Source organism: Elephantulus edwardii, unplaced genomic scaffold (genome assembly GCF_000299155.1).
Source record: "Elephantulus edwardii isolate Elephantulus edwardi_28Jun2011 unplaced genomic scaffold, EleEdw1.0 scaffold00350, whole genome shotgun sequence".
Lineage (NCBI taxonomy): Eukaryota > Metazoa > Chordata > Mammalia > Macroscelidea > Macroscelididae > Elephantulus > Elephantulus edwardii.
In genome coordinates, this window is record NW_006400100.1 from 468591 (window position 1) to 484163 (window position 15573).

A 15573-nucleotide genomic window follows, 5' to 3' on the forward strand; every position below is an offset into this window, starting at 1 on the left:
GGCGGGAGGAAACGTGTGCACTTGTGTGAGAGCTTAGATGTGCCTGTACATGTGACACATACCTTCACATACGGAAGGTGGACGCCATGTGCATGTGTGAGTACATGCCTGGGCACCTGTGTTTCTCTGTGTGCACATTCCATACATGCTTGGAAGAATCTGTGTGTGTCTGCGTGTATGTGTACAGGTACATGTGCCTGCATGTGTGAGCATTCACGTGGGCTTCTGTGTCTGTGTGTGCACACGCATGCACTGACTGGGCAGGGCTGAGCGGATCACTCTCCTGCCTTACATTGGCTTGAGGCTTGTGGAGCCACTCTGACCGGGCCCAGGTAGACTGGGTAGAGACTTTTCTGTGGAGGTGAGGCTACTGAACAAGCCCCCAGGACAAGCAGGGAGGGATCCCTGTTGGCCCTGGGGGAGGACAAGGGTGTGGCAGGTATGTCAGCCAGTCAGGAGGAGGGAGAGGGAAGCTTCAGGTGTGTCAGTCTGTCTCAAGCTGGACATGGGGGAAGGGGACTCCCAGTACATCTGCTCATCTGTGAGGCTGGCTAAGACAATGGTGGGAAGGGGGGGGGGGTCTTCAGGTTCTGGAAAGCAGGATTGTAGACCCTCCCAGCTCATCACCAGGCCTGTGGGCCTTTATGCATTTTGACCATGGAGGGAGTAAACCCTGCTGCATTTTGTCCGTGACGGATGTGGTGGTACCTGAAGTCACACCTTCCATGTCTCCCCTTCTTCTGCTTCCAGCTACCCCACTCTGCACACTCTGCATCTTTCCGGATCGGACAGATGAGCAACGTGGAGCTGGATGACGAGCTTCTGGACCCGGTGAGTACAGGCCAGGGGCTCCTAGACCTGAGTGACTGTAAAGATACAAGGCAGGAGTGGAGGGCACACACCACCCAGGGGTCGACTAGGGGGTTGACTCCCAGGGTTGAGCGGCATTAGAAAGTACAGAGAATGTCAGCCCCAACTTGGGCGTGACCTCACCCAGCCCTCAGACAAATGTTCCGACTCCTGTCCACAGTTGCCATGTCAGGGTGTGGGGGAGCTCTGAGCTCCCCACAGCTGAGCTTACCTCTCCTTCTCTGGTGTCCTGGACAGTGCAACCTTGTCTCAGTTCCTCTGCAGCAGATTCGGCCCTTAGCCTTTGCAGTGAAACAGAGCAGAGTTCCTGGAGCCTCACATGCGACAGGCTGCCAATGGTGGCCTTCATAGAAACCTGTCCTCTCTCTACTCTGACCCACCACCTCTGCTCTGACATGCTCTTGGACTCAACACCCAGTGTGTTGTCCCTGAATCCAGTCCCCACTGCTGGACAGGGCATATGACAGTGGGACAGCACTTGTCACCACTCTCTGCACCTGCATGCATCTCTCTGCGTCCCTCCTCTCATGCCCCGGACACATAGCTGGAGGAACCACCAGACTGTCCAATAGTGGCTGCACCATTTTCCATTCCTGCCAAACCTACGGTCACCTGGGAGGACACAGTTGGGCTGGGCCCCCGGAGTCTGTGAGGCTGTAATCTTTACAGAAGCAGAAGGCCTCTTTCTCCCCAGGAGCAGCTGCTTAACAGCCAGGCACTTACCTACTGCACCACCCTGGCTCATCTGAATGCTCACCAAGAACTCCCAGCTCAACCCATTGCCTCAGCGACCCTGCAGTGACAGAACGGCCTGTGGGGTTTGCGAGGCTGTGAACTTCATTGCCCATCTTCTCCCAAGGGGTGTTTGTGCTGTTTTTCTGGGATGTCTGATTTGATGGCAGGAACATGCTGGCCTCCAAGGGTGTGAGGGTTTATAGGATGTACCTCTCCTTTCCTATGCATCTGAGGGTCAGGGTATCAGGTGGGTGACAGTGACTTCCTCCACAGGGGATGGACCCGCCCCAGCCCTTTCCCAAGGAGATCCCCCACAACGAGAAGTTGCTGTCGCTAAAGTATGAGGTGAGCCCTTGCCCAGCCCTGGGATGCTGACCTGGGTCCCCAGCCCTGCCTGGAAGTAATTATCTCTCTCTGCTGAGGCCACAGAGCCTGGACTATGACAACAGTGAGAACCAGCTGTTTCTGGAAGAGGAGCGGCGCATCAACCACACAGTGAGCATTTCCTCCTCCACCCCACCTTCTGGACACTGCTCCCTTCACTTAGTGCTGCCAATCCCTCTCCTACCTCTCCTCCCCCTCCTCGACTCCCTGCTCGTCTACCTCTCCCTCCTCTTGGACCCTGCTCCCTCCACTTAGTGCTGCTATCCCCTCCCCTACCTCTCCTTCCCCTCCTCAACTCCCTTCTCCTCTACCTCTCCCTCCTCTTCCACAGTACTGCTCCGTCCACTTAGTGCTGCTACCCTTCCCTACCTCTCCTCCCTCTCCTCCCTTCACTCTCTCCTCCTCTACCTCTCCCTCCTTCTCCTGAGTGCTGCTCCCTCTACTTCTATTGCTGTACTCTCCCCTCCTTTGCCCTCCCTCCACTCCCTCCTACCTCCCCTTCTTCACTCCCTCCTCCTCCCCTACCTCCCCTCTTCCACTCTCTCCTCCCCCTCCCCCTCCTTCACTCCTTCTCCCCCTCTCCCTCTCCCTCCTCTACTCCTCCTCCCCTACCTCCCCCACCTCTACTCCCTCCCTTACCTCCCCTCCTCCACTCCTTTCTCCTACTCTACCTCCCCCTTCTCCAATGCTGCCAACCTGTCCCCCTCCTTGCTTTCTACTCTCCCTCCTCTTCTTCCTCTTCTCTCACTGTCCTCCCTCCTGCTGTTCTTCCCTCCTCCCCTCCCACTCCCCTCCCACCTCTTCCTCCCCTCTCTCCCTTCCTTCCCTCCTACTGTCTTTCTCCTCCTCCCCCTCCTACCCCTTCTGCACATCTTGGGTTACACCTCAAGTGTCAAGAGCCTGGTTCCTGGCCTAGTGGCAAGAAGCTGTAACTACAGTCCCAGAGGTGCACGGTTTGAATCCACCAGATGCTCTGCCGGGGAAGGAGGGGCAATCTCCTCCTGTACCAGTCAGATCTGATTTGACGGTACACGCACACAAAAATAATAAAATAAAAAATTTAAAAAAAATTTTTTTTTTAAAAAAAGAGCCTGGTTCCTTCCTACCTGTCACCCTGGTAAACAGTGAGATGGGGAGTGATGGGTCACAGCCATGGTGGCTAAGATACCAGATATGGCAGGACACGTGTCAACAGCTAGGAAAACTGCCCTGCTCTTTAGGGCCCTTCCCCGCAGCACCCTACCCAAGTGGGTTTTCTTATGTGATGCTGGTAGAGACACCCTCAGTAGCTGGAGGTGGTGACTACAGGGGTCTCCAGGGCCTCCAGTGACTGTGATGACTGCCCCTCCCTCACAGGCCTTCCGGACAGTGGAGATCAAGCGCTGGGTCATCTGTGCCCTCATCGGCATCCTCACGGGCTTGGTGGCCTGCTTCATTGACATCGTGGTGGAGAACCTGGCTGGGCTCAAGTACAGGGTCGTCAAGGACAGTATCCTTGACCACACCGCCTGTGTGGACCCCAGGCTTAGCCGTGGGTGGGGGCACACTGAACCTCAGACTTGCCAGGTGGATGAGGTTCAACAAGGCCTTGGGGTATCTCTGCAGGGCCTTCCAGACTGTTTGCCCATCCCATGGGGTATAGTCCTCCAGGACATGTCTGCTGGCCAGAGACATATTTGGCGAGATGGGTGGTGGATGGACATTGGGTCCATTGTCAGGCTACCCTCCTTGACTAGCCCAGACATTGACAAATTCACAGAAAAAGGGGGCCTGTCCTTCTCCCTCCTGCTGTGGGCAGTGCTGAACTCCGCCTTCGTGCTGGTGGGCTCGCTGATCGTTGCCTTCGTGGAGGTGGGGCTCCCCAGTCCATATGCTCCCCCACAGGCCTGTAGACAAGGTCCCATGGTTAGATGTGACAGAACCAAATGGGGTTTGCTATCCATAATCTCCCCTCATAGTCTGTAGATGGGGTCCCAAGGTTAGATGTGACAGAACCAGATAGGAGCACCTCCATCCTCATACTTCCCCTCACAGTCCTATTAGCAGGGTCTTATGGTTCAACATGACAGAACCAGGCTATGTGGCCATAGTTTTCAGGAGAAGCAGTGCATCTGGGTACCTTGGGTGCCATCATCCCACAGACCAGATGTGCATTCTTAACAGCCATGCTAACTGGGACCAGAAATGGCAGGCACTGGGAGCCAGAACGGGGTGTTCTGGGGACAGGGTCTCCTGTGAAAGGCAGGAGGGCCAGGTGGAAGTGGAAGAAGGTACTGGAACTAGGCTCAGAAGAGAGTGGCCCTCTCACACTGCCTTTCCCCTGGCAGCCTCCCCACACCCCCATTCTGGAGTGGTAGGGAAAGATGGGCCACATCTGGAAGTTTCTCAGTGTGCGGGTCAAGTCCCTTTTCTTCTGACCTCCTCCCCTGGAGCCATGGGCTCCCTAGGTCTCAAGGTATTGACCTCTCAGGGGGTAGGTAACAAGTGCCTCTTGGCTGGCCTCCTCCTCCACCCCATCATCACAGACCACTTCCTTGCAGCCTGTGGCAGCAGGCAGTGGGATCCCCCAGATCAAGTGTTTTCTCAATGGAGTGAAGATTCCTCATGTGGTGCGGCTCAAGGTGAGCAGGGTGATGCTTTGGGTGGCCACGGTCTGAGGAGAGTTGGGCAGGCTGGATGGACATGAGTGTAGCAGGCAGGTGGGTGTGCAGCAGGAGTGCTGGCTGTGGAAACCATAGTGTAGATCCGGGGAGCTGGGGAGCTGGCTGTGGTGACCATGGTGTAGATCTGGGAGTGGGTGAGGGTAACTGGTTTTGGTGACCATGGTGTATGTAGGTCTAGTAAGGCAAGAGAACTGGCTCTGGAGACCGTGCTGTAGGTCTGAGGTTCAGTGGAGCTGGCCCTGGTGCCTGTGCTGTAGGTCTGGGTTTGGGGGAGCTGGCCCTGGTGTCCATGCGTATGGGGTTCAGGGGAGCTGGCCTTGGTGTCTGCGTATGCGGTTCGGGGGAGCTGGCCCTGGTGTCCGTGCATATGGGGTTCGGGGGAGCTGGCCCTGGTGACTGTGCTGTAGCTCTGGGGAGCGGGAACCTGGAGGGGGCTGTGTCTCCTGTGCTGCAGTTACTGTCCATGTGCCACGTATGTGAGGTGCTTGTGTGAGTTTGGCCCCCATTCTCCACCATGTCCATCCTCAGCCCCAGACAACTGTCTCTCCTTGCCTCCCAGACACTGGTGATCAAGGTGTCAGGGGTGATCCTGTCTGTGGTGGGCGGCCTGGCTGTAGGAAAGGTAACCACCTCCCCGCCCTGTCCGTCCCTGCCCCTCCGCCCCCCCCCCTGCCGCCCCACCCCAGTGCTGGCTGCTGGCCACCCCCTTCCTGAACGCCCTGCCTTCTAGGAAGGGCCCATGATCCACTCAGGCTCTGTGATTGCTGCTGGCATCTCCCAGGGCCGGTCCACTTCGCTCAAGCGCGACTTCAAGGTGAGTACGAGGAGCCCGACCACAGCTCCTCACGCGTGTCAGGGTGTCATCTCTGCAGTGCAGCCACAGTCCCTCCCCCAAGCCCCCATCTGCCCCGCTTTGTTCCCTGTTGTCTCACTGCGCTCCCAGGCCCTTAGATGACAGAACTTCCAGACTGGTTGTTTTCTGAAGTGAGACCCTAACAGTGGGTTTTGGGGGGCTGAGTGGGGTTGCAATTGCGGGATATTTCACCCATGCAGCAGGCTTGTCAGAGATACAGCTAGAACAACTGTGATGCTGTGATTCCCTTTGGGTTCAGTCTCTGAACCCCCAGAGTCCTCATGGGGCCCAGTCCATGAACCTCACTGTCTGTGGCCCAAGTCCATGGACCCTGAGAGCTTGGGTTGGGTCCTGGTCCATGGACCCCAAGAATCCTGTCCTTGCTTCGCTTCCTTCCAAGAGCCTCGGAGCCAGGCTGACTCCTGTCTATCTGCCCATCTGTCCCTTCTCTGACCTTTAAATACTTCCACAGGGGCGTGGAGGCCAGACTGACCCTTGTCCTGCCGTCTGTCTGCCTCTGCTCTAGATCTTTGAGTACTTCCGCAGGGACACAGAGAAGCGCGACTTTGTTTCTGCAGGAGCTGCGGCTGGCGTGTCTGCTGCCTTTGGAGCCCCTGTAGGTAAGAGGAGCCTGTCCTGTGTGCTCATGAGGGACATGTTGGAATGTCACCTCCCCAAACAGCATGGACTAGGGGCAGGTCACAGTGGAATGCTTTGCCCCCCCCCCCGACAGCTTCCAGCATCATCAGACCATGCCTGTGTGGGTCCAGGGGGCCCGGTCCCACCTGGAGGGCTGTGGGGGTGTCTCAGGTGTGTCAGGGTGTTCGTGGCCTTCCCAGGTGGTGTGCTTTTCAGTTTGGAGGAAGGCGCCTCCTTCTGGAACCAGTTTCTGACCTGGAGGATTGTGAGTACCACCAACGCTTTAGTCCACCCTTCTACCCTTCATTTGTATCTGGGTCCATGCTCCTCACCCAGCCCTTGTCTACCCTTTGTCAGCCCCTCACCCCAGTCAGAGCCCCACTTCTCAGCTCCTTTGTCCACCTCTCATCTGCCCCTCATCAGCCCCTCACCAGCCCCTTGGGTGCACTTTTTCACCCCTTGTCTGTGTTGTGATGCCCCCAAGTCATCTGCTGCACAGGCCATCCTCTCCCCATCTTTGACTACCCTGAAAGCTGACCATTCTGTTCCAACTACCACCAGAACCCCATACCACACTCCTCCCCCCCGCCCCCAGCAGCTGAGCTCACTCTTGTCCGATCGTTCCTGCCTGGCCATCAGCCATCATGTCCCCCTATCCTTGGCAGAGCTGGCCCCTCACTTCTGGTTCTTGGCACCATGTTCCTCCCTGTCCTTGGTGGAGTCTCCCTGGCCCCCTCTTCTGACTCTGCTGCAGCCCTGACTACCCTGTGTCCCCCAGTTCTTTGCCTCCATGATCTCCACCTTCACCTTGAACTTCGTGCTTAGCATCTACCATGGCAACATCTGGGACCTCTCCAGCCCAGGCCTCATCAACTTCGGGAGGTTCGACACTGAGGTGATTGCCTGCTGCCCTGTGTTTGTGATCTGGGGTGCTGCAATGTGTCCTTGGGGTCCCACCAAAGCTTCTAAAAGTGAGAGGCTTATAGTTTCCAGCCAGCTGTCCATGATCTCCAGATCCCAAATATCTGCCCAGGATAGGTGTGTAGCAACTGACTACAGCCTGGGATGCCCTCTTTCCCTGGCCAGGCCAGAGTCCCAGGATCTCGGAGCTCAGGGTGGGCATAAGTAGTTGCCATATCCAGAGGGCCCAAGGGTCTGAGCCAGCATTCCCAGAGTGGCTGGCCATGTGCCATGCTACAGAGCCTGTTAAGAAACACTGGCTCAGAGTACACTGAGCTGATGACGTGACTCCTGATAGACCATGTACAGGGAAGACTGGAGTGACACACACAGACAGTCCGGTCATCCGCACGCTGTCCTCCCCAGCCACTGCTCAGCCCAGCCACTCCTCAGGGCATAGCTTCTGGAAAAGATGTGGTTGGCACCTTAGGATAGATTGTTCCATGCTGCCGAGGGTCCTGAACCCCCTTGACCCTGCTGCCTGCTCCCTGTGGCAGTCATGCTGGGCGTGTCCATGTGCACGGGTGGAGCCATGGTGTGGACCCCATGAGTCCGACAGCCTCTGCTTCCCCCTCACCCCCAGAAAATGGTCTACACCATCCATGAGATCCCCATCTTCATCGCCATGGGTGTTGTTGGTGAGTCCTCCCACCCGTGACAGTAGGGACCCCTCCCCACCTGAGGAGTTCTTTCCTGAGCACCCCTTACCCTCTTGTGTGGTTGGGGGTGGTATACAGGGCATGCATGCACCCAGGAGGTTGCACCTCAGTACCCCTGCCATATGTTCATGTGGGGCTCCCTCAGGGTGGCTGCCCAGACGTAAGGTACTGATGCTCTCCTGCCCTTGGCTTTTTAGTCAGAGGTCCGGTGACCTGGGAAGGACAGAACACTCCAGAAAAGTATTTTCTGGGGAGATGAAGCTTAGTGGGCTGAAGGCATCTGATGCCTTTCCTTTCCTGAGTATGTGACCACTGACCCCAGGTTGGGGGGCAGGGCAGAGTGGCCTTCACAGAGCTCCCCCGACCTGCCCTGGTCTCTTGTATAGCCTTGAGGGCCTCCACAGTTGAGGAGCATGGACAGTGCTAAGGAGTGCATAGGCAGGACTGATTGATGTGCGTGTTGCCAGGACATTACGTGTTGGGGCACATGGATGACACTGGGGTGGACAGTCAGTGTTAGAGTGTGTGCTGGTGGTGGGGACACGGGTGGTGCCAGCTAGAGTCTGAGTACGTCCCTCCGATACTGTCTCCCCTCCTGTCACTGGCCACAGGGGGCATTCTTGGAGCTGTGTTCAATGCCTTAAACTACTGGCTGACCATGTTCCGGATCAGGTGAGGCCCTGTCCTATGAACCTTCCCTGAGGCAGAGGTCTGTTTGTTTACAACACTGATGATGGGGATTCAAGACAGGGCATATCTGATGGGGCAGCTCTAGGCCAGTAGAGGAGATAAGGACTGTGTCGGGGGGGCGGAGCTTATGTATATGGGTGTATCTGTTCATATGTGCATGGGCATTGGGGTTGTCTCTACACATGTGCGAGTGCATGTTGTCTGCATGTGGGTGTATGTGAGCATGGTGTGTCTGTGCACCTGAGTGTATATATGTAAGCATATGTGTGTAGTGTCTGTACACCTGTGTACATATGTGGTTTATGGGGGGGGATGCGTGTGTGTGTGTTTATAACCTGAGAAAGTATATTGCATCTCAGTCTAGTTCCCTTACAACTGGTTGACTGATAATATCTCAGATCACATCATTGGAATAATTGCATCATTACGTAACTGCCAAATGACATTGCTCTAGCACTGCGACACTGCTGCCATCCACTAACTCTCCTTGGGCTCACTGACTTATTCTCTTTTCTTTCTGGGAAGAGATTGACTCAGAGCTGCCTCATTCATGTAGCAAAGAAAAGCCCTCTCCATAGGGTTATACCTATAGAAAGAGAGGGTAGGATTTACAGCATGGGTTTTTTAGGGGGACACATTTGAATCCATAACATTCTTTGTGTGTGTCTCTGGTCCACTTGTGTATCTGTGTGAGTTATGTCTGTATTTGTGTCTGCAAGTGTATGTGCACACAAGTGCCAGGGAATATCTAGTTTGTGTGCATACATATGCACATCTGTGTGGTATGTGCGTGCATTAGTGTGTATATTTTCATATGGTGTCACTCTGTACATGTATGTCTGGTTTTGTGGATATATGTGTATGTGTGGTGTGTCTGCATTTGTGTTCATGTGGTGCCACTGCATGTAGTGTGGTCTGCATGTGTGTGGCCATGTGATGTCATCGTGGGCATTGTGTGGTGTGTCTGATTGCAGCATGGTCTGCGTGGGTGGCTATGTGATGTCATCGTGGGCATTATGTGGTGTGTCTATGATTGCAGCATGGTCTGCGTGGGTGGCCATGTGATGTCATTGTGGGCGCTGGGTGGTGGGCATGTGTATGGCTGTGTGGTGAGTCTCTGCCTGTGTCTCTGCTTGTAGTTTATCTGCATGTGTGCATGCATGTGGTGTTGATTTGTGTTCCATGTGTATGTGTATACCTGTTTTTGTGAGGGCTTGTGTGTACATATGAGTGTATAATGTGTGTGGTATATCTGTGCATTCATAGGATGTGCATAGATGTGTTGGGTGAGTGCTGTTGTGTGTGTGTGTGTGTGTGTGTGTGTGTGTGTGTGCGCGCGCGCGCGCGCATGCGCCTGTCTGCCTACATCTGGCCCTGACACCAGCCCTGGCACGTCTCTCTGCTCTAGGTACATCCACCGACCCTGCCTTCAGGTGACTGAGGCTGTGCTGGTGGCTGCTGTCACTGCTACAGTGGCCTTTGTGATGATCTACTCCTCCCGTGACTGCCAGCCCCTGCAGGGGAATGCCATGTCCTACCCACTTCAGGTGAGCAGCTGGGGTGTTGGGATCCTGGCTCATGGCGACCCTGTGTGTCACAGCTGCCCCAGAGGGTCCCCGAGCCTGTAATATGTGGGAGCAGATCACCAGCTTGTTCTCCCATGGAGCCATGGAGGGGATGCCAGCTGCCAGCCTTCCCTGGATCAGCTGAGTGCTTAAGTGCTTGTTAACCAATCCAGGCGGACCCAGCGTTACATAGCATGTGAGGAGAGCCTGAGACACACTACTGTGGAACTGGCTTTCCTTAACGGGCTGATCTCGACTCTCAGCAGCCCCATGTGACAGACTCCCCAGAGGGGTTCCAGGGCTGAAGGGGCCTGATGGTGCACTGGTCAAAGCACCCCACAGCCAGCAAAAAGGTTATTATTTGACCCAGCCATTCACTCCATGGGAGAAAGATGAGGCACTGCTTGCCTCGAGATTTACAGCCACAGAAACCCTCGGGACAGGTTTCCTCTGTCCTGGAGGGTCATCATGAGTTAGTATCCAGTCAGCTGCAGCAGATTGAGTTAAAGGAGCTGTGGTAGCACTTTGGTTAAAGCACTCAGGTGCAGACACAACCATTGGCTGTTTGAATCCCCCAGCCACGCCCAGGGAGATTAAGATGAAGTTGTTTTCTGAAGAGCTTTACAGTCTTAGAAACCCGACAGGGCAGTGTCTCAAAGCTGGGATAAACTCCACAGCAGCAGGTTTGGTTTTTAGAGTTTTTATGCTTTTGACAGAGCCACATCACTAGGTCTTTCTCTCTTTGAGCAGCTGGTAGATTTGAACCTCCAACTTTTTGGTTGGCAGCTGAGCCTTAACCACCACTCCTGGGTGCTCCCAGCACTGTTGCACTCCTCACTACTTAGGGATTTGTCAGAAATGTTTTCTGCGTCCCCACAGCAGCCCTGGAGCCACTGAATCACCCTGCTCCACACGGTGGCCTGAAGCACTCACCCTGCCCAGTGGCTGAGCTTACTTCAAGGACTGGGAGCCCTGCTGTCCGGGGGCCTGCCCAGCAAGGGCGCGGGGCTCTGAGACCCACCTGCTCTCTGGGCCCATTTGCCTCTCACAGTCCCTTCCCTGCAGCTCTTCTGTGCAGATGGCGAGTACAACTCTATGGCTGCCGCCTTCTTCAACACACCGGAGAAGAGTGTGGTCAGCCTCTTCCATGACCCCCCAGGTTAGTGACCGGTGCCTAGGCCTCCAGGTGGACACAGGGCCAGCAGGATACCACCTGGCCAAAGGGGGCCCCATGAGGCTGGTGGACAGGAGCATCCGGCTCAGCCCCTGTCCCACAGGCTCCTACAACCCTATGACGCTTGGCCTCTTCACGCTGGTCTACTTCTTCCTGGCCTGCTGGACCTACGGGCTGACCGTGTCTGCTGGAGTCTTCATCCCCTCGCTACTCATCGGTGCTGCCTGGGGCCGCCTCTTTGGCATCTCCCTGTCCTACCTCACGGGTGCCGCAGTAAGCCTGGGATTGGGGGAGATTTGGGGTGCCCTGGTTACTGGGGCACAAGGGGTGCAGGGGGATCACTGCAGTGAGCTAGAGGGAGCAGAAAGAGTGCAGCGAGTGGTAGGCTAGGGGTGGGGGTGGCACTACCCAGCTGGGGTGTGCTGATGTTAGCTGGAATTGGGGACAGTGAGCCTGGAGGGGATGGAGTGGGGTTAAGGGAGCTGCAGTGAGCACAGGGAGTGGTACCAGCTGCTCTCCCCCAGCTGTACTGCTCTTCTGGTGCAGAGGTCAGCCTGGGCGTTGTTCTCACACAGGACACTGGGTCAGTGCCCTTGAGTATGGCTGCGCTGTGTTTGGGCTTCTGGACACAGCATGGCCCACGGTCAGGGGAGGTCACCACACAGTTGACTCCTTACCCCTCTCCCTGCAGGTCTGGGCGGATCCGGGCAAGTACGCCCTGATGGGAGCTGCTGCCCAGCTTGGTGAGCCCCTGAGGCCAGCAGCTGTGTGTGCTGACCTGAAATGTGGGGGGAGGGCGTAGAGCCACCGTCACACTGTGGTGTCTGAATGGAGACCCCAGTGGGGGCAAGCAAGGACTTGGGTGCTCAGCAGAACTGAGACAGGCCATGCATTCTGATACCTGAGAGGTGACTTCAGAGGCAAGGCAGCATGTCCCAAGCACAAGAGGGGCTGAGTGGTCTATGGGAGAGTTGGCCACAGGACCTGCCATGCTCACCCCCTGGCCCACAGGAGGCATCGTACGGATGACGCTGAGCCTGACGGTCATCATGATGGAAGCCACCAGCAATGTCACCTACGGCTTCCCCATCATGCTGGTCCTCATGACATCCAAGATCGTGGGCGATGTGTTCATCGAGGTGCGCCCCCCCCCCCCCACGGAGGGCAGGGACACTCAGAGTCACCCTGCCCACCCCAGTCCCTGTGGTCAGCACACCCACTCATGCTTCTTAGTGAGGCTGCAGTATTTGTAGCAATGTTGCGGCTCCATCAGTGTGGACACGCTGCCCTGTTGCCCTTGGTGGTATATCTGGTGCCTGGCCCGTTAAGGTGGATGCACTGCCCCGCATTCCCCAACTCCGCATGCCTCCTCACTCCCCACCCCAACACGACCATGCAAACCCAGCTGTCCCCTTTCTCTCCTCCCCTCCTGTAGGGCCTGTATGACATGCACATCCAGCTGCAGAGTGTGCCCTTCCTACACTGGGAGGCCCCAGTCACCTCACACTCACTCACAGCCAGGTACCCCCTGCCCCAATGTAAACCAGAGCCGAGCCCCTACTTTTCTCTAGCTGGGCAGGGAGTATGGAGAATAGACACTGTGGGGTCACGTCTCCGATTCCCTGTGTCTGGCTATGCCTTACTGTTGGGTGGTACTGTGTGGGCTGGCAGAGTTGGATGGGAGCAGGGAGTGTCTGAGTGGGCCCCAGGGCAGCCAGTGGGGAAGGCCTTGGTTGATAGTATTCTCTGCGGGCAGGGAGGTGATGAGCACACCTGTCACCTGTCTGAGGAGGACGGAGAAGGTGGGCGTCATTGTCGACGTCCTCAGTGACCCTGCTTCCAACCACAATGGCTTCCCTGTGGTGGATGACGTGGACAACACCCAGGTATCAGGCAGACCCCCCAGGAGTGGGCAAGTGGGACCTTGGGTCCAGCTACCATCCCAGAGGGTGTATGTCTGTAGGAGGCTGGCTTGCCCTGCCCAGGAAACTCTGGCGCTGTGGTCATATTTAGTGACGTTTCTGTGGGGCAGTGTATGTGGGACACACATTCAGGGCTTGTGTGCCAAGAGGTCTCAACACCACCAGTCTCAAAACTATGCCACAGTCACCATAACATTCACTGAGAAGGATCTCACAACCAGTGAAGCCTGGCTCCCCAGCCTGGGAATGTGGGCTGTTCACCCCAATGTTTGGAAAATATTTCTGGTGGGGCATCCAGCTGTAACTGGGGGTCTGTCATGCCCTCCCTCCTGACTGTTTGCTGACAGTCCAACACAGAAAGAAGGCCGTGACCCTGAGGGGAGTGGGGCCAGGGTCACCAGTGCAAGCATGGACGGGACCCTGCCCTGCACCCAGGGCTCTGTCCAGCACCGCTGGCTCCCACCCTGGCACCCCCGACTGGCCCCACTGCACCCAGCACCTACTTCTCTCCACAGCCTGCCCGGCTACAAGGCCTCATCCTGCGCTCCCAGCTCATCGTTCTCCTGAAGCATAAGGTGTGACTCAGGTTGAGGTCCTGGGTAGGTGGGAGCAGTCAGCGGACAGGAATCCTAGATGAATGTCATTGGAGTCAAGGGGGAGGGGTATAGATTCTGGCAAATAGAACCAGAGATGAGGTCTCAGGAGGATAAAGAAAGGTTTGGGAGAATGTGAGTGGGGGGGCGGGGGCGGGGGGGAGTGGTCCAGAGCAAATACAACCAGAGGTGGGGAATTCTGGGAGAATGTGAGTTGAGTAGGGAAGGGGGAGTGGCCCAGGGTGAATACAACCAGAGGCGGGGTCCCCAGAGAGTCCCAGGAATATACATGTACAGGGGTCCTCCAAGGTGGATTCAGGCAGAGGAACAGGTATTCCAAGTGCTCATGACGGGACAGGGGTGCTTGGCCAGGGTTCCTGGGGACAAGGGTATGTGTCAGGAGTTCTGGTGGTTGGATGACCCTGTGTTCCCCTAATGCTGACACCCCATTGGCTTCAGGTGTTCGTGGAGCGCTCCCACCTGGGCCTGGTGCAGCGCCGGCTGCGGCTCAAGGACTTCCGGGATGCCTACCCCCGCTTCCCGCCCATCCAGTCCATCCACGTGTCCCAGGATGAGCGCGAGTGTCACATGGACCTGTCAGAGTTTATGAACCCATCCCCCTACACTGTGCCCCAGGTCTGCTGGAACCCTCATTCCAGGGGGGAGCCTGTGAAGTCCCAGGAAAGGCTTAGGTTGCCCAAAAGGGATCACATCTCTTGAACATGGGGGCTGAGCAGAACAGGTCTAGTGGGCATGCCTTATCTTTGAGTGAGGACCCTACAGGGCTGGGGCTGGATAGAGGGCCAGGCACGAGTGGGAGCAGAGGTAGGGGCTGAGGCTACTGTTCCTGCAGGAGGCGTCACTGCCAAGGGTCTTCAAACTGTTCCGGGCGCTGGGCCTGAGGCACCTTGTGGTGGTAGACAACCGCAATCAGGTAAGCAGGCCGTGGGGTGGGTGGGGTCAGCTCTCAGCCTGGCCAGGCCCTGTCAGCTGCCCCTGTGCCTACCTGCCCCTTAAGTCAGACAGTCACTTGGCAGACCCAGTTGGGGCCCAGAGGCCTGGGCACAGGTCCAGCGGGCTCTGATGTGGGCTGCCTTGCAGGTGGTGGGTCTGGTGACCAGGAAGGACCTCGCCAGGTACCGGCTAGGCAGAGGCGGCCTTGAGGAACTCTCGCTGGCCCAGACGTGAGGCATTTGCCCTCAGGGCCAGGCACCCCTCCCTATGCACCCCATCACCTCCTCCAGTACCTGTGGTCTACTGCCAAAGCCGCTCCTCAGCCTGACGTGGGCCAGGGAATTCTGGACCCTTGAATGTTCTCCATGCTATGTGCCTCCCCCAGCACCCCTCCTGCTCTAGGCCAGTCTCCTTCCTACGGGGACTGTGCCCCACGGGGCCACACGAGTGCACAGATACACTTCCCTTTCTCCCTGCCTGGTGCCCTCCCAGGAGCAGTGAGGTGCATATGTGGGTGTGAGAGTATCAGTGTGTGCACACATTTGTGAGTGCATCAGTATGTGGACATGTGTGAGAACATAAATGTGTTCACGTGTGGAGGTGTAAGAACATGAATGTAAGTATGAGAGCATCAGTGTGGGCAGATGTGTGCAGGTCCAAGTGTGGATGCGAGCAGGGGTGTGGGGTGGAGTGTGAGGATGAATATGTTGACTGTGTTGGGGAGAGGGTGTTGCATGAATGAATCATGTTAAATACATGAGTTGAAATTGTGTGTGCATATATGTGAACATGCATGTTTCTGTGAGAGACCAAGCCAGGGTCACTGCTGCTGCTGCTCCCCTCTCCGACCCCATGTCCTTCTGTGTAGCCCCCCAGCCTCCTCTTCGTATCTCCATTTACAGTCAGCTGTGA

The 15573-nt window shown here is 56.5% G+C and overlaps 1 protein-coding gene across 2 annotated transcripts in view; it reads left to right on the forward strand.

Moving 5' to 3' along the window:
* The window catches only part of CLCN7 (chloride channel, voltage-sensitive 7), a 22374-nt gene extending 7476 nt beyond the window's left edge, over positions 1-14898 (forward strand). The window contains exons 2-25 of one of the 2 annotated variants that reach the window (XM_006901907.1): positions 751-831; positions 1879-1950; positions 2035-2100; positions 3346-3478; positions 3731-3840; positions 4530-4610; positions 5212-5274; positions 5383-5466; positions 6032-6125; positions 6345-6409; positions 6923-7039; positions 7688-7742; positions 8375-8435; positions 9862-10000; positions 11084-11177; positions 11296-11465; positions 11884-11935; positions 12204-12331; positions 12628-12713; positions 12949-13078; positions 13630-13689; positions 14167-14343; positions 14561-14641; positions 14809-14895. In XM_006901907.1, coding sequence (XP_006901969.1) covers positions 751-831; positions 1879-1950; positions 2035-2100; positions 3346-3478; positions 3731-3840; positions 4530-4610; positions 5212-5274; positions 5383-5466; positions 6032-6125; positions 6345-6409; positions 6923-7039; positions 7688-7742; positions 8375-8435; positions 9862-10000; positions 11084-11177; positions 11296-11465; positions 11884-11935; positions 12204-12331; positions 12628-12713; positions 12949-13078; positions 13630-13689; positions 14167-14343; positions 14561-14641; positions 14809-14895 — 2286 coding nt within the window. Of the gene's footprint in view, positions 1-750; positions 832-1878; positions 1951-2034; positions 2101-3345; positions 3479-3730; positions 3841-4529; positions 4611-5211; positions 5275-5382; positions 5467-6031; positions 6126-6344; positions 6410-6922; positions 7040-7687; positions 7743-8374; positions 8436-9861; positions 10001-11083; positions 11178-11295; positions 11466-11883; positions 11936-12203; positions 12332-12627; positions 12714-12948; positions 13079-13629; positions 13690-14166; positions 14344-14560; positions 14642-14808 lie in introns of both variants that reach the window. The other variant, XM_006901908.1, reaches the window with a different exon arrangement.
* Positions 14899-15573: the final 675 nt, after the last annotated feature.